This window comes from Acinonyx jubatus, chromosome A3, assembly GCF_027475565.1.
Source record: "Acinonyx jubatus isolate Ajub_Pintada_27869175 chromosome A3, VMU_Ajub_asm_v1.0, whole genome shotgun sequence".
Taxonomy (NCBI): domain Eukaryota; kingdom Metazoa; phylum Chordata; class Mammalia; order Carnivora; family Felidae; genus Acinonyx; species Acinonyx jubatus.
This window is the reverse complement of record NC_069388.1, coordinates 57822443-57848117: the sequence shown is the minus strand read 5'-3', so window position 1 is coordinate 57848117 and position 25675 is coordinate 57822443. Positions and strand designations below refer to the sequence as shown.

Genomic DNA, 25675 nt, shown 5'->3' with positions numbered 1-25675 from the left:
CAGAAATGTAGTTAGAATTCAGGATCTAGTTCAGGATATAATCAACTACATTTGAAAAAGGGAGAGGTAGTATAGATTATCTAGCATAATGATCCAAAACCCTAACTACATGGTTGTAAGTGTGGGGAGCTTTTAAAACCTCCAGTGCCTGGGCTTCACAGCCAGAGTCCCTGGATCAGCTGATCTGAGAATGGTGTCTGGGCATCTGGGAGGCCATGTAAAAGGTCCCAAGGAATCCGATGTGTAGCTGAGTTCAAGAATTCCATATACATAGTCCATTGACTTTTCTCGTACTTAACAGGGTTCTTTTTCCCACCCAGCATACTCCACCTGAAATAGCAGAATTGTTCCCTGGCCCAAAAGGTAAAGCTGTTCTCCCCAGTCACTGTGAAGTCATCTCTGTAGCTCCCAGGGAAGATGGCAGCTGGCACCAGCTGGCACCTCCCCGGAGGGTGTGCGGGGCCCTGTTCTCCGCCCCGTAGTGGGCACAAGCCCTGAGCAACCACCCGTCTGCCCTGTAAGAACTTGAGGCTTGGTGACGGAAGACCTGGTTAGAGTCCCTGCTCTGTTATTTCGATTCTGAGCCATCTTGGTTAATACATATAACCTTTCTGGGCCTCAGCTGCCTCATCTGTAGAATGAGGAAGGTCACGCCTTCCCAGACTTGTGAGAATGTGAGATACTCATGAATAGGTTTGCCACCTGTGCAGAGCTACAGAACTAGTGAGTTTGTGGGGGACACTGTGTACCCCTGGGGATCACCCTGGATCCTGAGGCCATCTCCTCAGTAGCACTGGCCAAACCCAGCATCAGCCTGGCTCCCGATGTGGAGTTTCAGGGCGGAAAGCCCTTGGATCCCAGGTGTGCTGTGCCAGAACCAGGGGTAGAAAGGGGGGGTCACCAAATGCTGGGGGCCCATCGTATCAGAAACCATGTCTGACGAGGGAACACACCCCGAAGTGAGAATGCGGGCCCATACCGCAAAGCGAAGCTCTCTTCTCCTTTTGTCAAATGTTTTTCCCAGCACAACATTCTGTGTGCCTGTAGGACCACTGGGAGCAGGAGGCAGGGTAGTCTGCTGGTACTTGGATTCCAACTCTATTGGGCTGTGAGCAGGTTACCTCACAGGCCACGCCTCCTGTTTCCTGTGCAGGGCGGATAATAGTAGCCCCTACCTCATGGAGGTGTCTGTTGTATGAATGAAGAGAGTGAATGTACGTGAAGCCCTGACTGACAGTGATGCCAGGTCGGGGTCGGCTGCTGTGCCACACAGGGCTAACCCATCTGCCTGTCTCCTCCCGCCCCAGTGCCTAGCCCCTCTTGTAATGGCTTTGACGGCACCCTTTCAAGGCCCTGCCGGGTGCCGCTGGGAAAGGAGGTCTGCTTCATCGCCACAGTTCGTCTGGCAACACCACAGTTCTTAAAGGCAAGTACCTGGGAGAGCTCGTGTTGTGTGCAACTAGTACAACTGAGTCATGTTTAGTTACAGCTCACTAACCGTCTTTATGGGAAAGAATAAGATGGCAGTGAAGTGGCCACTGACTTTGAAAAGTTGAAATGTCTGCTTTCTGCACCTGTGAACTGCGCCGCATGCCCCTTGCCCTAACTCTGGTTTCCCAGGAGCTCTTTTGCTGGAAGGCAGCATCAGCTGCCCTTCAGCCTGCAGAGATGCTCATTGGCAACTCTGTAGATCCTCCTCCCTTTCATGCCAACGTTACTACCACTCAGGGCAGGCCGAGGTGAGGGCCAAGTGTCAAAACCCAGGGCTTGTCTGTATTCTCTCACCCGTGATTGCTTTAACATCCGTGGCATGAATGCGGAGTTAAATTAGTCATTCAAATTCAGATGAAAAGCCATTTTCCACATGTTTACCACCCTTCCAGATAATGGGAAGGGAGTGGTGTGGCATTTTGGCTCTTAGGTATTTTTCCCCAGCTTGTGAAATAAATTTAGTATCAGCTAATACTGAAATTAGCTACAGATGATGAGTTTCAGCCCAACACAACTTGGAGACTTGCTCTAAATGATTTTAACTTCTGTTACCCACCATGCGTTCTTGAACCAACCTAGGGTGAGCATCTGGCACCCCAAGCAATATTTTTTTCCCTTCTAATACAGGAAATGTGCATAGTTGACGAACCTTTAGAGGAATTCACTTCAAGGCATAGCTTGGAATGGAAATTTTTATTTCTGGATCACAGGTTTGTGAAAAGAAAAACATATTTGGGTTGGGTCCTTTTCAAGCGTTTGTTTGCATGAGCCAGGCTCTCCTTGGGAGAGAAAAGTCGGGCCTTGTCCCTTCAAGGAGAAGGGCTTTCTGGCAGCAGGGAAAATCGTTCCCGGCCAAGAGCCAGGCGGCCTCCCTTCAACTGCAAGTGCCCCATCCATGGGTATGATCCGTGTTTGGGCCAGAGCATCTCAGGAGAGCCAGGTGCCACATCCCAGGGACATCTTTGGGATACCCTCACCCCCATCCCACTCGGGACCCTCTCCAGTTCCCCGGAAGGCAGGGGCAGATGGGAGAGAACCTCCTCGTCTTAATTTTCTCAACACTCTTTTGTCCCTTTAACTTCACCTTCTTTCTTTCTTCTGTAACATTTTTCACAGTTGAAGGATGAGAACTCTCCCCTCCCCACCCTTTAAGTTTTTGTTAAGCTTTGGGACTGGACTGCCCCAATCGATAGCTGTTTTTAATTATTCGGTAATGATAAAATGTATTATTATTTAATGCAGGTTACGCTAAGCAAACTGAATATATAAATGCCAAAAGGGTTGAGCGCTTTGGGAAACACAGCCTCTCTGGTTTTAACCATTGCAAAATTACTGTCCTGCCATCGTTCTTGAGAAATGAGGTCTCTGTGTTGATCATGAAACATGCAGACTGTATCCTCTGTGTTGAGGTGCCACCACGGTGAGTCTGGTAGAGGGACCTGCTTTCTGATGAATTATCCCCGTTGCTTGGCAGAGCCCCTCCGATCATAGGATACCTGCCTTTTGAAGTTTTGGGGACCTCAGGCTATGACTACTACCACATTGACGATCTGGAGCTCCTGGCCAGGTGCCATCAGCACTGTGAGTATTGCACACCCTGCCCCAGCGCCTGATGGCCCCCAGCACCCTCCACAGAGCCCCGGCAGCAGGATTCTTGGGCCCTGGAAGTCCACTTATTACTTGGTTTCTTTTTGAGGAGGAACACTTTGTTTTCTCGAAAATGATGTACTAGTGTGGCAGAGGTCCCTGTGGTTTGAGTTTTTACCTGGAATTGACTTTGTTCCTCCTCCTCCCACCCCCCAGCACCTTCCCAGTATCCTTTAGATAGGTAAGCTGTTGAATCTTACCTAAGAAAACAAGGTAAGTGATGATGGCCATTTTTTCTAAGTTATGCAGTACGTTATTTTAAGTTTATTTATTTATTTTGAGAGAGACAGAGAGAGAATGCAAGCAGGGGAGGGGCAGAGAGAGAGGTGGGGGACAGAGGATCGAAGCAGGCTCTACGCTCACAGCAAAGAGACCGACACGGGGTTTGAACCCACGAACCGTGAGATTATGACCTGAGCCTAAGTCAGACACTTAACAGACTGAGCCACCCAGGTGCCCTATGCAATACATTTCAAAGACAAACTATTGAACTCACATCACTGCTCATTGTAAGCAGACATATATTGGTCACAAGCTACAGGCCAGATACTGAGCTAGACCAAGCACATAAGGGTGATCAGAATCTCCTTGCTGCTCTGCAGGAGCAAGGTCTAATGGATGCTTATAGGATGCTGTCACTGCATTGGATGGAACGTGTTGAGGATACTGGGGGTGCTCAGAGAAGGATTCCTCACCCAGCTAGGGGAGGGGACTGGGAAGGCTCTCTGCCACAGAAGAGGGCCACAAGCTGGGAGGTAGGGGAGGTACCCCATGTTGTGGGGTGGGCAGGGGATAGAGGGAGAATTACAAGCATATCTGGGTTCTCACTTAGCAAGAGGAGTCAAGAATTAACCATTTAAAGCCATATTTTCAGTGCCAAGTTCTAGCTTTAGACAGGAAAATGTTTAATCATAACGGATCCTGACACATAAATTGACCACCAACACTGTATTTTGATAGATGTCCTGTATGTAGTATCCATTGTAACTTTCCCTTCTCTGCTGTTCTTGTCAAAAGAATAGGCTTAAGTTCCATCAGGATCCTCAGAACCTAAGGCTGATCTTTTTTTTTAATATTTATTTATTTATTGGGAGAGCACAAGCCGGGGGAGGGGCAGAGAGAGGGGAACAGCAGATCCAAAATGGGCTCTGAGCTGACAGGCTGGCAGCAGCGAGCCTGATGCAGGGCTTGAACTCATGAACCTTGAGACGTGACCTGAGCCGAAAACAACTGAACCACCCAGGTGCCCCTAAGGCTAATCTTTAAAACGTTAACCCTTTGCTCCTCAAAGTGTGGTCCTCAAACAGCAGCAAGGACATCACACGGAGCTGGCTAGCCTTGTAGACTCTCAGGCATCCCCACCAGGCCTGCGGAATCAGAACGTCCATTTTTACAAGATCCCCAAGTGATTCATGGGCACGTGAAAGTTTGAGAAGCAGGGTTACCTCAAGCCTTGGCTGCTTCTGACTCTTCTAATGGAGCAAGGCCACCCTGGTTGTAGGATTACCTTCATCATCTGAAGGAGTTGCCCCAGGGCTCAGGCAAGATGTTCTCACTCTGTCCAGCCCATGCCCTTACTCAGCTGGGCTTCCTACGTCTTTGGAGATCACATTTTCCAAGGCAGTGGCTCCCTTTATAGCTTTGGTTTCCTGGTTGTGATATCTATTAACTGTTTGCCAAAAGAGGTGCTAAATTCCAGCCACTGAGGCAATAAAGTCCAGATTGTTCTTCTTCCCTAGACCCACAGTCCAGCCTTCTGCCCTGTGCAGTCTAATATTCCAACAGCATCCATTCTGTTCTTGACACCCCCAGGGAAGCCCACCAACAGACTTGACCGCAGGGGACTCCACGCAGCCCTGCAGCACTGGGGCCTGAGGTGGAAGGCATCTGTAGCTGACTCTCTAATTTAGGACCGTGTAGACTAAGCATGAACTGCTGACTGACAGCCACAGAATCCAGCCAGAGGTTGCTGTCAGGTCTGTTTTGGGCCCAGATCCCCCCGTGTCTGGATCGTCTCTTCTGTACTCAGCTCCTGCAGCTCCAAAGACAGTTCCACCTCCAGCAGGAAAACCTGTGCCTCTTTTTAATTAAACTCCAGTTTGGGAATCTGCCCTTATCTGAGGCTCTCTCAAGCCTTTGAGCATCTGGGGAAGCCTGCAGATTGTTCTTCCATTATTTAAGAATTCATTATCGCTTACCATTATCTTGAGAGTCACTTAAAATACAGCGCACCTGGGGAAATAAACCGTGTTTGGCACTTTCTGGAAGCTTGTATTTTTAACAGTAACTTCTGGGGAAGAGATCATTTTTGTATTAACGTTTGCTACCCGCAGACCCCATTTTCTCCTAACAGTGATGCAGTTTGGTAAAGGGAAGTCCTGTTGCTACCGGTTCCTCACCAAAGGCCAGCAGTGGATTTGGCTGCAGACGCATTACTACATCACTTACCACCAGTGGAACTCCAAGCCCGAGTTCATCGTGTGCACGCACTCGGTCGTCAGGTGAGGGCTGGGGCTGGGAGGGCGGGCGAGCCCCTCACAGCTCACACAGAGCTCCTGCCGCCTCAGGAGTCCCAGCTTCTGGAGAGCCAGCAAGCCCCGGGCTTGAATTCCTCAGTTGGGGCCAGGCTGTGCTCTGCAGTTCACAGAAGAGTCTCCACGTACACATCCCACTCGTTCCCTCGACGCTGAAGGTTCAGTTAGGCCCCTCCGCAAGCCTCACACACTCGTTCAGGCTGCCAGGATGTTACTTACTGACTTACTGCTTCACTGACCTACTTGCATATTTTCCCCTCATCTCCATCCATCCCCCAGCCTTCCCTTGTCACCGTTTTGGGAAGAAAATTAAAATTTTGCCTCTAAATAACTCACAGACATAGTCCCCTTTATTGTTAATGCATTTAAAAAAAAAAAAAAAAAAACCCTGCTGGCAACTGAGGCAGTGTTGGGAATAGAGCCCGGCTGCCGGTGGGAGGGGGTTCCTGGTGGTTCCTGGTGGCCTCAGGGAACCCCCAGCCCAGTGTGGGTGAGGAGAGCTTTCAAGGGAGGCAGCATATCCAGCATTTCCTAGACGCAGGCTGTGTGGGGTCATAATTCCCAAAGGTGAAGGAGAAATGTCATTTGTGTTGTGGGGTTTTTTTCCCTGACTACAGAAATTGTAAGGACATAAATCAGTTTTAAACTGGTCTGGAGAAGAGCATTTGAGCAAAGCAAAGAAAGAAAGGTTATATGTATTGTATGTCTGTATGCACGTATACGCGATAGGTAGATAATGGATATATATAGAGAGAGATATATATGTACGCATACATATAGATACATACATACTGCATTTATATATATACATAAGAGATAAATGATTGATAGATAAAATGGATAGATACCATGCATACGTACATGCACACACGTGCATATATACAGTTAACAAGTAAATCTCCCTTCTTTTAGCAAGTGAGGAAAGAGGAGAAATGTTGGTCTTTCTTGCCAGTGACCCTGACCATCACACTGCATGCCACTCTTAGGAACTTGATCTTGGCTTCCCAGCCCACCCTTGGGCACTTCAGCAGCCAGTGATTTCCCGTTACAGGCCAGTCCCACCCACCACCACCCAGCCTGGGCCTTCATCAGAGGGCCTTTTTGCCCCCACCAGCGGCATCTTGGTCTTCAGACTCTGCCCTTGACCCTGCTCTTCCTCTCCATCCTCCACCTCCCAAATCTTGGAAAGTAACCCTCACAGAGAGTAGGGAGTGAACTAGTGAGTAAATAAGGTAACAACATTCCAGAAGCCCAAGAGCCACTGTCACTGCCCAAGTCCCCTTGCCCAGCCTGCACCTCCACACATGAAGCAGAAGCCATGGCTGGGTCACTTTGGCCTTCACCATATTGAATTGATTAGCCCACGCTATTTTATTTCATATTTTATTTTATTTTATTTTATTTTATTTTATTTTATTTTATTTTATTTTATTAAGTTTATTTATTTATTTTGAGAGAGAACATGAACCGGGGGGGAGGGGCAGAGGGAGAAGGGGACAGAGGGTTCAAAACAGACTCTGTAGTGATAGAAGCAAACTCGATGCAAGGTTTGAACTCAGGAACCATGAGATCATGACCTGAGCCAAAGTCTGACACTCAGCCAACTGAGCCAGATAGGCGCCTCTTACCCACACTATTTTAAAAGTGGGTCCACAGATTAATTAATCAGTGCTCTGCATCTAGATCTAGATTTGTTTGAGAGAAAACTTTCAAAGGTTGTAATTATTTAAAAAGTCATGTGTCCCTTCTCTGTATGCACAGTCCAGACTGAGTAGGTTTTAGGAAAGGCTTCTGATTATTCAAAGGCCAAGTCTTATCCTGTAGATGAAAATATGTTTCTAAAGACAATGATGTTTGGAAGTTTCAGGGCATGGGGAGAAGGTAAGTAAAAGAGAAGGGAGTAAAAACATCCTGGAAAGGAAAATATTTTGAATGTCACATTAGTCGCTCTGGTGGAATTCAGGCACAGAATGAAACTCCTTCCTCAAACAAGTGATAAGACCAGCCTCTTTCGTGGCGATGATTGTGGGGTGGGTGTCATGTAGGGTGCCTCGATGTACCACACAAGCCCTCTCTGCTGTTGCCATCTGAAATGTCCTACCTCCTGCTGTGGTCTCTTGATTTCCTGATCAGTTACGCGGATGTCCGGGTAGAAAGGAGGCAGGAGCTGGCTTTGGAAGACCCACCACCCGAGGCCATCCACCCTTCAGCACTCAAGGTATGCTGATCCCCACCAGATATCTAAAGGCCAAGTTTGCCTAAGTAAGCATTCCCATGAGATGTTATAATAGAAAGAGTAATAGTTTTATTTGCTATGTTCCCAGTACTATCCAACACGTTTCTCAGGTATTCTCTTGTTTACCATCATGACGTTCCCGTGAAGCAGGCACTGTTACTGCCCTCGTCCTGCAGATGAGGCCCAGAAACACACAACACACAAAATTTAGCTAACGTACTGGAGGGCACTGAGGATTAGAACTCACAGAGCTGTATAAAACATACCCTCTGGACTCAAAGCATGATTTGGTGACTTTCCATCCTTACAGGAGTGGCTACGATAAGTCCACTTTGTATCTCTCCCACAGATAAAAAGCTGGGGGCTTATTCCATCATCCCATTGAGGTATGGAGTAATTTAAGTGCCCCTGTCCTTCCCTCAGCCTAAGTGCCGGGTCCTCCACAAGTGCCCCTCACAGATACTGTCCGTGTCGTCGTCGGCAAGGTGTACTTTCTACTTCTGCATCTGAAGGTCTTGGTTAACAGCCATGTTGGAGCCAGCTTCATGTCAGGGAGCTCTGCTTGTGTATTTCCCTTCACAAAGTCTTATCTTCTTCTCTGCTCCACACTCAGCTTTTAGGTCCCCCCCCCCCCCCCCCCCCCCGCCAACCAGGCTTTCCCCCTGTGTCAAACAACTAGGGAAATGTGCAAGCAGACCAGAGCCCTGCTCCTCAAACGTCAACCTTCAAACAGACACAAATGTTGGGGAAAAAAGAGAGAAGGCAAGGAAGGGAGGGAGCATTGTATTTCATCAAAGCCAAGAAGCTAACCATTGTAAGATCCACCATTATTTATCTCCCGCTAAGAAAGAGAAAATGCTGCCACCAGTCAATCTGTGAAACAAGGATTTCTTTTCATCAGTTGAAAGACACATCCCAATTTTAGAAATGTCAAAATGTAGGGGGGAAAGTGTCTCTTAAGAATTGGTGAAATGTGGTTCAAGTTTCAGGCTGCCAGTGACCTAGAATCCAGAGACTTCGGCCAGAAGCTGCTGTGGCAGCAATGGTACAATGAAAGCATCTCTGGTCCACGAGAGCTGAGTTGGGAGGAAGGAGGAATAACCTTTAAAGACCAGAGAGCAGTCAGTGTCTTCAGCGAGCCTCCCCTGCTGGCACGCTGCATGGTGATATATTGTATGGTGATTCATCACCAGCACACTGATACAACACACCTGCCATTGTTTGTGGAAATGTTTATTATCCCACTCTGTCATATAATGCATCATGTATCATGTCCAAGAACAGAATTAAGCTGCTCATAGGCAGGTGTTATACACCCCATATATCACAGCTCACAAATGGGCATAATATGTATCATCCGCTCGGAAATTCATTATTGAAGTTTCAGATCCTTTGGGACTCCTAGAACCCAGTGGAACTTCTCATAAACATGCACGTATGTATAAGCACACCAATACAATCTCGGGCTGCCTCTTTTCAAGGAAAAGCTCCGGCACAATGCTTTTCAAACTATCAGTGGTAATTAACTATTGTTTTTTTAATTTCAAATTGGTCACTGACCGCTTTTGTAAAACGCTAATTCCCATGCTTAGATGTGATGTGCAGATATGTCAAATGGCTATAAAAGTCTTTTGGTGCTTCCTCTCATTTCCTGTACTTATTTCTCTGCTGACCAGGACCACACGATTTGCCAACAGCCCCGGGCCAGGGACCTCACTCTAAGGGGTGTATCTGGGGAGACTCTGTGACTAAGGAGCAGAGTCCCAAAGCTGACATTTTAGCACAGCAAATCCAGGCACATCCTGTAATTTGAGTTTGCACAAAGGACTGTAGGCCAATATCAGTCATTTCAGCCCTTCTTGGGCACATACACAGAATCCACCCTCACTGGAGCCATGACTCAAAAGACAGAATAGCCACATAGACTTGCACCCAGAGATTTAAGACCCAAGACCGTAGGACATAGCACTGCCTGTGCAAACAGCCTAGTGGATGCCAGGAGTGTCACTGTCCTCTGCCTGGGTAGGAGCATGGCTCAGGAGAGTAAGCATTATGTTTCTTCTTTAGCTTAAAAATTATCCTACCCCCTGTTTTCTCATGCTTATGACATGAAGCCATGCAGGATGGAAAGATGGCTCCTGAGGGTTGGAAGGTCACAGTTGCTTTCTCATCACATCACACTTGAAGCAGGGGCATCCTGGGATCCAGGATTGGTTAGGATCCAGGAGCCAAAGGATAGGAGACCTTTGGCCTTTTGCCTGTTCTTCACTCCGGGGCCCTGAGACTGCAGAGGAGAGGCAGTGGGGAGACTGTGTGGGGCACATTCTGAAGGCTCCAAAGGCATTTGTTTCAGTGCATGTTAACAATCCGGTACCACCACCAACTTCATTTCTAGAACCTGCCTCTCCCCCTGCCCCCACTTCTGGGAAAGCCAAGAATCTGGGCAGTGAGGTGACAATTTTAAGAAAAAAAAGAAAATGCAACATCAGCTATGAATATCTAAAAAATCAAAATCCAAGGTGAGCAAGTGTAATAGATACTGCTTATATAAAGCCACAAGCCTCTCAAAGATGTCTGGATTAAATACATGTACAAATATTGTACCTGAATGTGTCTGGAATGATCTCCAAATTGTTTCAGTCTTTCTCCCTACACCCTCCAAAATTTTCCACATAGTTAGAGGAGAACTAAAGTCACATTCCTGTCATCTCGATACTGCAATGTGGACTCTGTGTGTGTTTCAGGACAAGGGCTCCAGCCTGGACCCTCAGCAGCACTTTAACGCACTTGACGCAGGCACCTTGGGCCTTAACACCAGTCATTCACCATCAGTGTCCTCCAGAAGCTCCCACAAATCCTCACACACGGCCATGTCAGAACCCGCCTGTGAGTGTGCTGCCACGGATGGTGAGGGGGTGGGCGCCCATGTGGGGCCAGGGTGGTGGGAGTATAGAGTCCCACAAAGGGTCCCAGGCCTGAGCAGAATCAGGGCAGTCTCTGCCTGCCAAGTGGAAGCCGCCTTCCGGTTCACACTGTTTCTTGCTTCCTTTCCCTCCGGCTTTCTTCCCTCCACCTCTCCACACTCCAGAACAGACATAAAGCAGGTGACACGCAGGCTGGATAGTCTGGCCAGGTTTTGGTGACCCTGGTAAGATGTAGAATCAGGCAGGTGGTTGAACCAGGTCGTGGACATGAAGCTCGGGAATGCTTTGCTCCCAGTGGGGGTCGGGTGCTGGCAGAACCCGAAGCTGTGGCTCTTGCAACAGCTTCCATTCATGCTGGACTTTTTTTTATCAGACATTCCACCCAAGCCCTTGTTTCAGGCATACTACAGTCGTTGCTCTCCTCTTTTGATAAGAAAGCTGTTAAGGATGCATGAATCAGGAAGGTGATCGGTTGCTTTCTTACAGCTGCCCCAAGCAAGCTGATGGCAGAGGCCAGCACCACGGCTTTGCCGAGACCAGCCACCCTGCCCCAAGAGCTCCCCGTGCCAGGGCTCAGCCAGGCAGCCACAATGCCGGTATGTATGTGACCTTAAACTCCTTCTCGACCAGAAGTGCCACAGCGTGGCAGGGCTGACAACACCATAGGACAGCATTACTTCATCTTCCCAGAGAAGCAGTTGTACTTGGAGATTAAGAGTATGGCATGGCAGGCAGGGGTGGGAAGCTAGGTAATTGAATTGGCAAGTAATCTGCAACATTTTTATTCCAAAATTAACATGGATGTGTATTCAAGGAATGCAAAATGCAAATGAATTTTAAAGATTAAGCTGAAAAACCTCAAACTGGGGGTCACATCCCCAGAGTCTCTGAGGGTACACAGGATCCTTCCATCTGAGGTCCCGTTTCACTCCAGGGAAAATGTTCAAGAAGTCAGTGCCAACAAAAATCTATCTCTGCATACATCAGGCAGTGTCCCTGATACACACCAGACCTCCCCAGAAGGTCAGGGATTGAGTGGCCTTTTAGAAAGCACGCTGGCTGTATGCAAAATCACTGATGCACACAATACTCCAGTTATCTCCTGCCTTGTAAGGGGTCACACCAAACTTAGCGACGTAAAGCAACAGTCATTTCTCACATTCGCGGGATTCAGGAAGGGCACAGCAGGGCTGACTCCTCTCTGCTGCCTCGTGTCAGAAGCCTCACCGACTGGACCTGGGGAATCCACACCCCAGGGGTGTCTGCGCTCATGTCTGGTACGTGGGGTGGGCCGGGCTACCCTGAGACCATCCACCCTCCACTTGCCTGGGCCCCTTCTTGCCTGGGCCCAACTTGCCTTAGGCTTCTCCCAGCATGGCAACTGGGTTCCAAGAAGAAATATCTGGAGATGGAGCTTTCTGTGAGAGCCAGGCAGAAGCTACATGGCTTTCTGTGACCTAGCCTTGGAAGTCCCACAGTGTCACCTCTGACATCCTTCTTGATCAGAGCAGCCCCAGCTCACCCACAGAGATCGACATAGACTCCACCTCAGGATGGGAGAAGTGTCCACGAATGTCAGGGGCCACATCCAGGTAGTTGCCAGAAATCCCCTACCCAACCCTCGCTGACATTTTGGAGATGGGAGTGAACGTGCCAGCTTCCTGCTTGCGGTCTCCAGGAAAATCATGCAGGCCCTCCTTGAAAAGCTGGAGTGACGTGTTTTATTTTCAAATCGCACAAGACAAAGACCACTTTCTTTTTCTCCAGCCACCTTCCAAAAATGCTTCCAAGCCATGAATGCCATTCTTCCGATACTTGGCAGTCCAGTAGAACTACTTTCTGCCACTGATGGGGGTGCAGTTCTGGTTCCTCTCCGCTGTGTGAGGGATGCGATCCGAGGAGAACCCCAGGCAGCCCTGTGCTGGGGATTCCTCACTCAAAACAAGGTCTCCTGTGGTCACTTCCTCCCAATGCGTGACACTTCCCATTTGGGCTTCTCTTTATGGTCTCTAGGGCCTGAGGGACAGTTTAGGAGTAACTTCAGAAGAATCCTTTTACTTTTCTTTTAAAAACTCTCAATAGCCCACAAAGCTGAGGATTTCATTTCTTGTTTCTACACATTGCTACGTATTGCCCCCACTGTCCTCCTGCCCTGCCCCGAGGGATCAGGAAACAAGGTCTGTGACTCAGCTGACTGCCCAGGAGTCTCTTGAACAGATTCCAGGCAGAGCCTGGTGAAATTGCACCAGTATTCACTGCCTGGATGAATGAATGGATATAGAAACGCATGGCACATCTGTCCGCTGCATTCATGTTGAGCAGGAAGGATAAGGGCCACATGCAAAGCCAGCGCTGGTTATTAGCACAACCCCATTCGTATTGCTCGATGACACTGCTAAGAATTTATCAATTTGGGAGAAGAAGCAACCAAATCCAGCAAGAATGGAGTCTAGAACAGAGGCAAGGAAGGGGGAGCGAGAGGAGCTGCCAAGCTCTGGCACGTCATAGCGGCTTTGCAGGGCACACCATGGTGGGAAGGCATCCCAGACCCCGAGTGACTCCAGGATCTTGCTCAAGGGCACCCTGCACCCTCCATCAGCCATGTGTCGGCTCTGACTCTGTGTCTTGCAAGGGCGGCAGCACAGCCTACCTTCTACATGTAAGCTCTTCACTCTAGTGCAGAAGGGCCTCCTCTAGGCCAGAGAACCCAGCTGAGAGCGAGAGCATCCATGTGCCTCTGTAATGGCCCAGAAGTGGTGTTTGTTAACAAGGGCCCCCTCTCTTCCCCAGGCTCCCCTGCCTGCCCCGTCATCCTGTGACCTCACACAGCAGCTCCTGCCTCAGACCATTTTGCAGAACCCACCTGCCCCCATGACACAGGTGAGTCTGGGGCTCAGGGAAAGGGGAGGCTGGTGGTGGCGCTCCCCAGGACAGAATGCTTGCTATCCTCTTGGGCGTGTAGATGCATCGGTGCCAATGTATAGGTACCAAAGCAAGATCCCAAACCGGGGGATGTTTCTCCTGACGCGCAGGTGGGGCACCTCGAGCTATGAACTTTGTCCTCTCCCTGTCCCCTCTGGCCATCATCCTTTTCTTAATCTTTGTTCATCCCTCAGCCACTTCTCCATGTTCCTCTTACTTTTTATGACTCCAAATTGGTTATGTTATTTCAGGAAAAGTTTAAATTAGGCCAAATGTCATAGGAAGCTGTGAGTCCAGTACTATAAATACCACATTTGTTGGTTGTTTTGTTTTGTTTTAATTTGTTTTTCAACGTTTATTTATTTTTGGGACAGAGAGAGACAGAGCATGAATGGGGGAGGGGCAGAGAGAGAGGGAGACACAGAATCGGAAACAGGCTCCAGGCTCTGAGCCATCAGCCCAGAGCCTGACGCGGGGCTCAAACTCACGGACCGCGAGATCGTGACCTGGCTGAAGTCGGACGCTTAACCGACTGCGCCACCCAGGCGCCCCTGTTTTGTTTTGTTTTGTTTTGTTTTGTTTTTTAAGGACCGTGGCTTTGCTGAGTAATTCCTTCCTTGTTTTAGCAACATTCAGTGAGTTACTATTTGGGTCAGTCCATGAGCCGGTGTGAGGGGCACAGCCCTAGCTTTTAGCACTCAGAGTTGAAGGGAGAGGTGGGCATACCAACAGACCAACCTCCATGGCAGGGTGTGTGTGTTTACACAACCGGTAAGAAAACAGCCTACCGAGGAGGTGACCCCTGAGCTGGGCCCGGCAGGATGTGCTCGAGGCCTGGCGAGAGGCTGAATGAAATAGTGGTCATTCATTCTGTGGCCGCTTAGGGCCTTTGAGCTGATTAGCATACACTGCACTGAGGCCAGGCTCCACTTTCAGTTTCTTTATGGGATATCTAGCTTTGTGCCACTGTCTGGCTACAAGGGGATCCGAGGTCACAGTTCACTGACAAGTACTCCTGGCCGCACTCCTGCCAAAGTGTGGACTTCTCTCTTGGGGCAAATCCATCACCACCGATGAAAACTCTTTTACAACACATGTCCCATTAACAGCCGTCTCAGATGCTTTCCTGGAATCAGAAAGACACCTGCTAGCACATGCCCCTCGACAGAGTTAGGCTGGAAGGATGTCAAAGCTACTCATCCAGAGTCAACTAATTAAAATAGTCTGTGTTCATCCTCATTCGGAAAAAAAAAAAATTTTTCTCTTCGAATTTCCAAGGCACATTTGGTATGAAATTTCAATCCAGAGGCACATGAAATGAGAGTTCCTGTAACTTCTGGGTCTTGCATCCTAAAGGAATTTCTTTGTTATGCATAATGATGTGATTAAGGCCTTCTTCAAATTCTAATGTTTCATGTATTAAACGTCATTTTAATTAACAGAAACAGTTCTTAGTCTCTTAGGCATGTTATACTTAATAATAACCATATTCTTTAAGACATTCTTGCATAATGCTGACCTTTCAAGTCAGACAGTTCTTTGCATACCAGCTCCATGTAAAACAGTGCATTCTACAGTTTTCTGTCTTTCCATTCTCTGAAGCTATCTATCACTCTAGCACCCTATCGTGGAAAGGGGCGGGGGGAATAAAACCCAAAGTCTGACAAAGGGTTTTCTGGGTAACTAGCTGGTGGTTTGGCTTCAAGATGTGTTTCTAAAATGTCTCTAAGTTAGAATAAATGTCTTTCTCAAAGAGGCCATGATCAAGAATATAACAAGAGACTAATGCCTGGGTGTCTTGGAATCCCTTGAGAAAATCAGAATAATATTAGAAGTCACTATCACTTATGAAGCACAGTGCTGGCCCCTCCCTGACTGCCCTGCCCCCTCCTATTTCCCTTTGGAGCCAACTGGGCAACCCAGAGTGTCCTCTCCACTGGACATGCTAGGCGTAGCCCCCAATGTTTCCTGACTTTGTAGAACCCCTGGAAGCTTTAGTGTTGTGGTTGTGTGTGTGTGTGTGTGTGTGTGTGTGTGTGTGTGTGTGTGTGTTTAATTTGCTACCTAGTAGAGGTCGCTTTCTTAACAGAATTCTCTTTCAAATTCCCAGCTGTGTGTTTTGATTACTTACATTCTGATGAAGATTTTTGTGATACAGTCTGGTTTAGCACAGAGAACTCATGTTTAGCAAGAGACTTTTTCTGTTAAATGAAATCTGAAGGCAAAGCCGCTCTGATTGAGGTGCATTTGGGAGGCGGGGGAGGTGTTGCTGGCAAAACTGCTTGGCCTCACCCAGCTCCTGAGACTCAGAATTCACATTTTGGCCCGGGCCACCAGCTAGCTGTGCGATCTCAAGCAAGCCACAACCTCTGCGTGACATGGGGGTATGATGTAAAGAATTAAACGACCGGCCAGTGTGGGTCTCCGCAAGTGGCAGCATATAGTGGGTTTTTTTAATCATTTTGCCGCTCCAAAAACTGCAGTCAGTTATTCCATCCTTCAGTGTATCCTGTGTTCTACAGTCTCCCTGGCCTCCTTGCTTTTCCATGTAAGAAAGGTCAAAGGGCAGAGGAAGAGTCTCTGGAGGTGTTTGCAAAAGACAATGGGCAAGAATCAGACTAGGGAGAATGTTGGGATAGAGATTGAGGGAATGGAGGTTAAGTCATTGTTTTAAAAAAAAAAAAAAAAGGAGGAAGGGAAGGAAAAGATAAGGAGAAAGGGAGAGGGAGGGAAGGAGGAGGAAGGGAGGGAGGAGGGGCGGGGAAGTCCCAGGCCAGCAAACACATGTTCCTCAAGAGACAGGAATTATTGAGTGCTCCAGAGAGCCCAGAGCAGGGTAGCCACCCCAGGGAGTGCCAGCCTCCCTTGCCATGATCCCCTACTTTCCTCGTGTTTCCTTGCAAGGAAACACCCTATGTCAAGGTAGGACCTATGTCCCAGAGATCACCGGTAGAATCTTTCTAAAACCAACCTCCATCCCAGGAAAAGGAGTAAGAGGTGGAACGGAGGGGAAACTTGGAGCTTATGTGCAAAGCAGATATCAGTGTCCCTCCTGTAAGGGCACCCTCTGCCAGTGTTACCCTCAGGATAAATGTCAGGTGATTGTACTATTCTTTTCCTTAGTCTTTTGGGGCACAGATCTCTAAGTGCAGAGCAGCAAATGAACCTGGGGGAAGTGAGGGAGGGTGGTAAGGCCTCCCCATGGCCTCAGGCTGGTTTGGAGAGCAGGGCTCCCACAAATTGTAGCTATCAAGCTCATTTGTGAATTGTTACAGAAGAGCCCTGTATGCCAGGATCAGATTTAGGATAACGATAGGACCCCAGATTGCCTGTGAAGCTGTCACACACTCTCTGATGCACTGCTTTTGACATTCATCCCCAAAACCATTTGTCTGTCTAACCAAATTTGGAATGTCAGTTTGTGAGCACTGCTCACAAAATTGTGTCCCAATTCTGTGGCCCTCCCAAGCTGCAGTGCAATACATTAGACCTGCAGGTTCTGGTAGGCCTGAGAAAAGCTCATGTGGGGACCACTGGGCCTCCCAGTGCTCATCCATAGACCCTGTGCCCTGCCGAGCGCCCCAGCAGTGAGTCACTCAGGAGGGATACCAAAAAGGGTGGATAAGGGACCGGAAATGAAAGTGGGCAGGGCTGCTCAGAACAGCAGCAACATCTGTCTGCAAGGCTGAAATAACTCTTTCATCTGGTCTTGTGTTTTGACTCCACCTTCAAGTTCTCAGCACAGTTCAGCATGTTCCAGACCATCAAAGACCAGCTGGAGCAGCGGACACGGATCCTGCAAGCTAACATCCGGTGGCAGCAGGAGGAGCTCCACAAGATCCAGGAGCAGCTCTGCCTGGTCCAGGACTCCAATATCCAGGTGAGGCCTCTTCCTGGGCCAGCATCCGCCACGGTCTCTGTCCTCCCTGCCTCTCTGCCATATTTATCCACTGTTTCGGGGTGGGCAGGACTCCCACCAAAGTGCCTCTGTACTGCCCTAATGAGTCCTGCTTACTAAGCATATTGCAACCTCCAATACCAAGTACAAGGAACAAATCCCCCTTCCTCCATCCCCAACTCCAGGCCAAACACGAATTTCACATGACACCCTCCCTGTTGACCCCTTGCTCTGTTGGGCACATAATGTCTGTATATCACCTGCATTTTCATTCATGAGTGGTGGTTGTTCGCCCTGCATTGATGCCTGCCTCCCTCCCTCCTGTGGGGGTGTAAACTCCCGACACCTGTGTAACTGCTTTCATAGCACCGAGCGGCTACTGGCTACCCGTGGGGGAAATGGAGGCAGCTCTACTGTAGCCTCTCACCCAAAGGGGCCATGAAGGGAGAGCTGGGAAATGATAAGATCTGCACCCTGCACAGAGGGGGGATGGGAGAGGGAGCTGGGGACTGGAGGTCAGCACCCTGGCGTCTCCAGGCCACCCCATTTGTGGCATGCCCATTGCGGCATGCTGCAGTTCTGACAACAGCAGCTTTCAACCATGACACTGCCCCCCCCCCCCAGATGTCGCTTCTTTAAATCCTTTGGAGAGATTGCTTTTGGAGTGAAAGATGTATATATTAGATTTCTTACAAGGATAAGTGATTTTTACCAAGTTTTACTTGTATCAGGTGAAGACTATGTTTCTTCCCAAGTGCATTCTTTTGACCCAGCCTCTAATTGTGAACGTAATTCTAGCTCACCTTGGAGTCTGCCTTGAAAGCTCTAAGCATTTGCACTCCTCCCCCCACGCCCCTTAGAAGAGGCGGAAGGAAGCAGGAGACACCCTTGGAGAAAATGGTTGGAACCCTGGCCCTGCCGCGTCCCGGTCACGGTCCACACAGACCCTTCCGGGGGGACCAACAGGTTCTATGCGAGCGCAGCGCCCTAGCCCTGCGCGGTGAGATAACGCGTGAAGGATCGGCGATGCTGGGTAGCGGGAGACACCTGCTGCCGGCCTTCCTGCCTCCCTGGGCTCCTCAGAGGCGCTCCTGGCTTGCTTTCCAGAGCCTAACTGCCCCTGCCCCTGCCCCCCCGGCACAGACTCTCAGCCTGGGCTCTCCCTTCCCCCTGCCCCACCACCCGGAGGACAGAGGCCAGCGGGACGCGCACTTCTCGCCCCAGGGGTCCGGGGGCGGAGAGCTTGGCCACACCCAAAGCCCTGCAGCTGCCCCGCCTCCTCTACCACTCCCCAAAACGGGCCCGGGAGAAGACCACAGTGTTTACAGGAAAAGAAATGCAGTCATGGAGGTGTCAAAGTCCCTTTTTGCTTATTCCTTCCCAGCTGTAATATTTTCTCACTGATCCAAGGCCCGATTGGCAGAACTTGCCTGACTCCAATTACTTGAATGGAATTTTTACACTAACAGGAAGGGGAAAATTGAGCCAGAAACTGCTAAAAGCAAGGTAGGCGTACGAACATCCTCCTCAGAGCCCGGGCCTTTCTATTTCCTGCCTTTTCCACATTCAAGCTGAATTCTAAAATAACAGGCGACGCAAGGTTATCTCTTTCACTCCTTGTTATGAAGAAGTCTTATTTTTCTTCCTCGTGACCAATGCATTTTGTTGCACCCCCCCCCCCAAAGTATCCATACCAACAGAGCACCTGAGTTTTGTGAGGGTTGAGGTGGAAATCAGGCCCTGCAGTGTGTTCCTTCCCCGTTTTCATACTTGTGACCTTATCTTTGCAGTGGAATTTTCCAAAGAACATGGAAATCCACAGATTGTCCAACCAGAGAATATTTCCTCAAGCAGCCTGCCTTCTTGTAGTTTTACAAGTTTACAGATTTAAAGAAATACATTCCAAAATGTACAACCAAAATGTGATATTCCTTAAAAACAAAACCAAAAACCTGCGTGGTTCAAGCATAAAGAAAAAGCAAGTAAAAATTACTCCACCCCTTCCCTAAAAAGGTAGGAGTGGGGAAGAGAGATTAAATAAGAATAATTGATATTTGATAGAATATCAACTATTGATATATCAAACTATTGATGAAGAGTTGATCATTGTTGAAGCCTAAACATGATACATGGGGTTTCATTATACCTCTATTTTGTGTATTTCTAAGATGTTCTGTAATAACAAGTATTGTAAAAGGAAGCAGATTAGAATAATGAAAAACCACATGTGAGCATACGATTGGTTTAATCTTAAAAATTAGAAGCTTTTTTTCCTCTGATAGCTTTTTCTATTTGAATGAAGGAACTATTTTTCTCATACTTCCTATAAAGTTGACCCCCTGTGCCTTTTAAGAAGTCATCCTCCTAAACCATAAAATTCTACTTTTTTGTGGGTAAAACAGAGGCATGGAAGTGCACAGTGAATTAGGATTGTCCCCTACAAAAGCCTTTACCAGAATGTCAGTGGACTTTCCTACTTTACTTCAGTGCCCCTGAGCTTTCATTGAGACTATGTGTGCATGTGATGCTTACTGAGTACAATTAAAACACACACAGTAACCCACACACATACACACCCACACACACACACACACACACACAACTGGGTTATGAGGGAAAGGTCCTCTGAAGTGTTTGTGTCTGCACCTAGATGGGAGCCATGAAGGATGCTACTTGGGGAGAGCTGTTCCCATGAAAGGTTGTGTCACCCCCTGCAGTCCAGAGAAGGATGCCTCTTGTTCTCTTTTTGAGAGTATGCACGCCCTCTGCTGGCTACTCAAAGAAATGCCAGGAAGGGCATCTGTAGCAATGGCAAATATGTTCCTTGATAGTTCTTTTCAATCACTCATCTATCTTTCTTTCCTTTCTTCCATCCACCCATTCATCCATCTATTCATCCATCATCCCTTCCTTCATTCCCTCCATCCACTTATGCATCCATCCATCATTCCTTCCATCCATCCACCCTCCATACACCTATCGATCCATCTATCCATCCATCTATCCTTCCATCGGGCAGACACCCATTATGTATCAAGCACTTGGTTAGGCACTGTGCAAAAACAGAGATACACAGGACAGGGTTTTTACCCTTAGAAGGCACACATCAGTGGGACAGAGTAGCAGACCCAGCAGTCTCTGACATAACACAAGCAGAAATAGTTTGCCCTTCTCTGAGCAAAAGCCTCATTTATTTGTTTATTCATTCATTTATTTATTCCATTACTCATTTTTCAGATAGTTTTTGAATGCCCAAAGAGGCAAAGGAACAAAAAGTTCCTTTTTTCATTTTAAATACTGTTGTTACTATCTAACGTTGATTGAGCCCTTACTGTGTCTCAGCATAAATTTTATTTAATCCTTTATGAGATATATGATGTTAATGTCACTGTTTTATTAATGAAGAAACTAAAGCTTTGGAAAGTCATGAAAACTGCCTAAGGTCATACCAGTAATACATGTTGGGGTTGGAATCTGAATCTAGGTATGTGATTTAAGCCACAATATACTGCCTGTCATAAATAAAGGTTGCATTTTTTTTGAAATCTAACCAGAAGGTAAATTGTTCCCTACCGGAAAAATGTATGTTATGTAGTTTGAGTATTGTGTTTTTGCTAAAGTGATGAAGTGTAGGTCACCGTAAGTGCTATAAGTAATAATCCCCAAACTGAATCTGAGATGATTGATACCCAGAAAATTCTTCTTAACTTCTTAAGTGACAAAGAGCTCTCATTGAAAACCCCTCTGGTGGGGTGGAGATGTGAGTGGAAAGCAGGGAGATCAGGTGGGGTGGTGGAAAGGGCACCAGATGGGAACCTGGTCCACTCAGCTCAGCCACCCACCTGGCTCAGGCTTCTGGGAGCCAGCTCAACCCCTGCCCATGAGGCGTAAACTTGAACTAACTACTCTGCTCCTGCTAGTATCTACTTGGCATGGTTCTACCTCTGCCTTTCCATAATCACTCTGTCACTCAGCAAATGTTGGCATGTCGGTTCTGTACTGGGTTGAGGTTGTACTGACCTGAGTACAGGAATGGAGGATTAAAACTCCAGATGCTAGAAGGAAGAGGGACTTGCTCCTCAAGAACTCAAAGCTATAGCCCTTAAAGGGAGGGGAGCACTGCCTGTCAAGAATCCAGTATATTTGGGGGCACCTGGGTGGCTCAGTCAGTTGAGCATCTGACTCTTGGTTTCAGCTCAGGTCATGATCTCACAGTTCGTGGGTTCAAGCCCCGCATCGGGTTCCTGGTGATGGTGCAGAGCCTGCTTGGGGTTCTGTCTCCCTCTCTCTCTTCCCCTCCCCTGCTTGCTATCTCTCTTTCTCAAAAACAAATAAACATTTATAAGGAAAGAAAGAAAGAAAGAGAGAGAGAGAGAGAGAGAGAGAGAGAGAGAGAGAGAGAGAGAGAGAAAGGAAGGAAGGAAGGAAGAAAGAGAAAGAAAGAAGGAAAGAAAGAATCCAATATATTCAATAATACCAGTTTTCAATGCCCACAAGGACCTTTGATTCAAAGAGCTGGTTACAGGTCTTAGGTTTAAATTATTATTAAAAGTATTAAAGTTGTTTTTCTTAAGGCTTTAGAGTCAATTTACAGATTATATTTTATTTACAAATCTAACTTGGTCTAAAAATAGCAATGCTTTTACTTGTTTTTATTTTTTCAGCTAGTTTATAAATGTAACAAATCATAAATAACCAACATTCTCTACCAAAGCCATTAGTCTACAAGTTCAATATGTCTAAATCTTCCAAACGTTTCATGTGCTGAACAAGGCAGACCTGTCAACTTAGAAGTAAAATCTTTCTAAGCCCTTAAGCAATTCTTTTAAATCAAACACATCAAAAATGAAGTAGATCGAGGTTCTCATAAACACTTAAACATTCTACAAACTTATCAAATTCTCTTAAACCTTTCAAATTAAAACTTCCAGGCCAATGTATCACATTTGCCTCCCTGGGAATGCAGAGTCACCTAGCTAATGGGAGCGGATTGCTGGGTAAGATGCCCGACCGCAATGTGGGTACACACCCAGGCCAGTGGTCAGAGATGTAAGTCCTGGCACAGGACCTGGTCCTACTGCCAGGATGGTGCAGCCTTATGGCACAGGTTAGCCTACCCTCTGCCACCATTCATCCCATTAACAAGATATTTCTCTCTTCTAATAAGAAACTGGTAAGCCAATGCAGTCTCTATGCAAGTACATCGAGTTATTTATAGACCATCTGGATCTAAGCATCTTTCACACTGATAGACCTCCATCGCTAGACCGTAGCCTTCTATAAGGCAAGCTCAGCATCCCTCCGACCCACTGCTCCACCTCCAGGACCCTTGCACTGTGCTTGTGGCATCACAGCACCCAATGTCCCCACGTTGAGTGAATGAATCCTTCCCAAGCAGGTCAGAGAGAGCAAGAAAGCCATGGATAGGGAATACAGAGAAGGTGCAGACACCTTGGTGTGTGGAGGCAGAGCCCTGAAAGTGGAGGCACATGTGATCCCAAACTTAAAAGTACACTGTTCTGCTTCCAGATGTTCCTGCAGCAGCCAGCTGTTTCCCTGAGCTTCAGCAGCGCAACGCGGCCTGAGACTCAGCAGCAACTCCAGCAGAGGTCAGCCCCAGCCTCCCAGCCCCAGCTTGTGGCCAGCCCTCAACTCCCAGGGCAGATTGCCTCTGCCCAGGTGGCAAACCAGCACCTGCTCAGAGAATCAAGTGTGATATCAACCCAGGTAAACGTGCTTGTCTTCATACTCAGTCCTTGCCACCGAAGCAGACCAGGGCATGCTTGATTCCTGCAGTATCCCGAACTAGAAACCTACTGAACCTTTCCTCTGTGACCAGGGCTAGAGTATGTTTTGGGGGGGGGGGGCACGAGGAGGTTCTTTTCCTTATTCTAAGTCATTCTGAAGCCCCAAGTTGTACTAGTTTCCTTCTGTGTTTTATTAATATATTAAAATACCTCAATGGTATCAGCATTGATCCTGACCTGGGTTGGAGGTAGATATGGATACCCAGACACTCACATTGACAGCCATATGTCCCCGTGTGTGTGTCCTCAGTCCTCTTCATCTAGTCTGGTCATAGCCATTATCAGTGTGAGAACACGGGTTATCCACTTCTGTTCATTGTCCCTTTCCCCTGGGCCACCGTGCTCCCCCTCCTTCCTCCAGATTCCCCACCAAGAATGAGGTGACAATGAGGGACATTGTCATTACCTCATTGTCATTACCACCTACTACAAGCCATCAATGACTTTGCAATCTGACAGTCAGCCAGCAATAAATGGCACTTAAATTGAATGAAATTGAGAGGACCTAAGCCCCTGCTTCTGGAAGATCAAAGATTGGAAGGCAAGATACAGCCTCTCCTCAAGTCTCATATTGGCACCTGTTCAGTAGATCTGCTGAGCTCCTCTTATTCACCATCTCCCAGGGGAACAAAGATGAATAAGACTTATCTTGACTCCAAGGAGCTTCTAGTCCCATGGGGCCTCTGGGAATGTAAACAGATAACGTACAGATAAATGTACAATAAAATGTGGAAAAGTCCACATTTAATAGTTTGGCCCATCTTCACCCAGATTTGAGGGTTTTCCTTTAAAATGCAGCCTTTTGGTTCTAAAGGTCAACAGAAAAATTAATGAGAATAGCCAAGAAGAATTTGGAAAAGAAAAACTGAGGAAGGGCCTACACTATCCAATATTGAAAATTTTCAGATTCCTCAAGAGTTAAAACACTGTGGTGCCATCATATGAATGGACAGTCAGTCAAAACTGGAAAACCCAAAAAACAAAAAAGCAAATCCAAGCCCATTCCATCATTCATTTAAGATTTCAGTCAACAAGTATTTATTAAGTGGTCACTGTGTGCTAAGCACTGAGGGAAAGCAGTGAACAAAAAAGGAAACAGCATCTCTGACACAAGTCAGGAGAGAGATGCAAACGAGTAAAGATGACAGCATGTCAAATGGTTATGCAAGAACACAGGTGAAGGCTGGGGGTGTGGGCAAGAACACAGGTGAAGGTTGGGCACTGGGCTGGAGTTTTCAATAGGTAGCCTTTTCTTAGAGTAGAAAATATTCAATCAAAGAGACCTGATGGAATGAGAGAATGAACCATACCAGTATTAGGAGGAAGAGCATTCTCCATGGGGGAATCAGCCAGTGCAAAGGCCTTGAGGCCTGATGAGTTAGAAACAGTAAGGAGGTCCATGTGTCTGGAGTAGAATTTGTGAAGCATAAGGTAGTTCCATGCACAGTTTCCTTATTTGCTGAGTGCCCAACACTGTTCTAGGCCCAAGGGATTTAAAGAATCCCTGAGGTGTTTATAATCCAATGGGGAGGACAGTCCCAGGATCAAAATACTTCAAAAACTAGTGGGTCCTAGGGGTGCCTAGGGGGTTCAGTTGGTTAAGCATCCAACTCTTGATTTCAGCTCAGGTCATCATCTCATGGTTTCTGGGTTTGAGTCCTACATTGGCTTCATGCTGACAGCATGGAGCCTGCTTGGGATATATTCTCTCTCTCTCTCTCTCTCTCTCTGTCTCTCTCTCTCTCTCTCTGTCTGTCTGTCTCTCTCTCTCAAAATATATAAACTTAAAACAAACAAACAAACAAACAAAACCACAACAAAGAAAAGTAGTGGGTCCTAAGAGGAAGGGCCAGGGTAGGTAGAAGAAAGAGGTTCTGGGGAGGATTCCTGGAGAGATGACACCTGAGTTGAGTCTAAGTCTTACCTCTCTCATTAACATGATGGCTCCAGGGTCCACGGCCAATGAGAAGCTCACAGATGATGCAGGGAAGTGGCCACTCAGTGAGCAGCTTGACGCCCCAGTTCAGCAGCACCACGGCTGTGCTCCCACCAGCTCTGAGCCTGACCACGCTTGCTTCTGCCTCCCAGGATGGCAGCCAGTGCCAGCCCAGCCCAGACTTTGGTCATGATCGGCAGCTCAGGTACTGAGATCGCCCTTGTTTAAAAGATAGCTCAGGTGCAGCTTTACAGTAACCACTTCAGCCTCCCTTCTGCTG

At 47.6% G+C, this 25675-nt stretch overlaps 2 protein-coding genes across 9 annotated transcripts in view; both read left to right on the top strand.

The window, feature by feature from the left end:
• The window catches only part of RPL31 (ribosomal protein L31), a 188142-nt gene that overhangs the window by 142800 nt on the left and 19667 nt on the right, over positions 1–25675 (top strand). The gene's annotated exons all lie outside the window — the stretch shown is intronic.
• NPAS2 (neuronal PAS domain protein 2) overlaps positions 1–25675 on the top strand; it is a 158373-nt gene that overhangs the window by 126467 nt on the left and 6231 nt on the right. For all 8 annotated transcript variants that reach the window (XM_053200445.1, XM_053200444.1, XM_053200443.1 and 5 more), the window contains 11 exons: positions 1308–1426; positions 2119–2201; positions 2966–3072; positions 5492–5639; positions 7806–7890; positions 10653–10794; positions 11319–11428; positions 13623–13712; positions 17488–17634; positions 23182–23379; positions 25410–25600. In XM_053200445.1, coding sequence (XP_053056420.1) covers positions 1308–1426; positions 2119–2201; positions 2966–3072; positions 5492–5639; positions 7806–7890; positions 10653–10794; positions 11319–11428; positions 13623–13712; positions 17488–17634; positions 23182–23379; positions 25410–25600 — 1420 coding nt within the window. The remainder of the gene's footprint in view (positions 1–1307; positions 1427–2118; positions 2202–2965; positions 3073–5491; positions 5640–7805; positions 7891–10652; positions 10795–11318; positions 11429–13622; positions 13713–17487; positions 17635–23181; positions 23380–25409; positions 25601–25675) is intronic.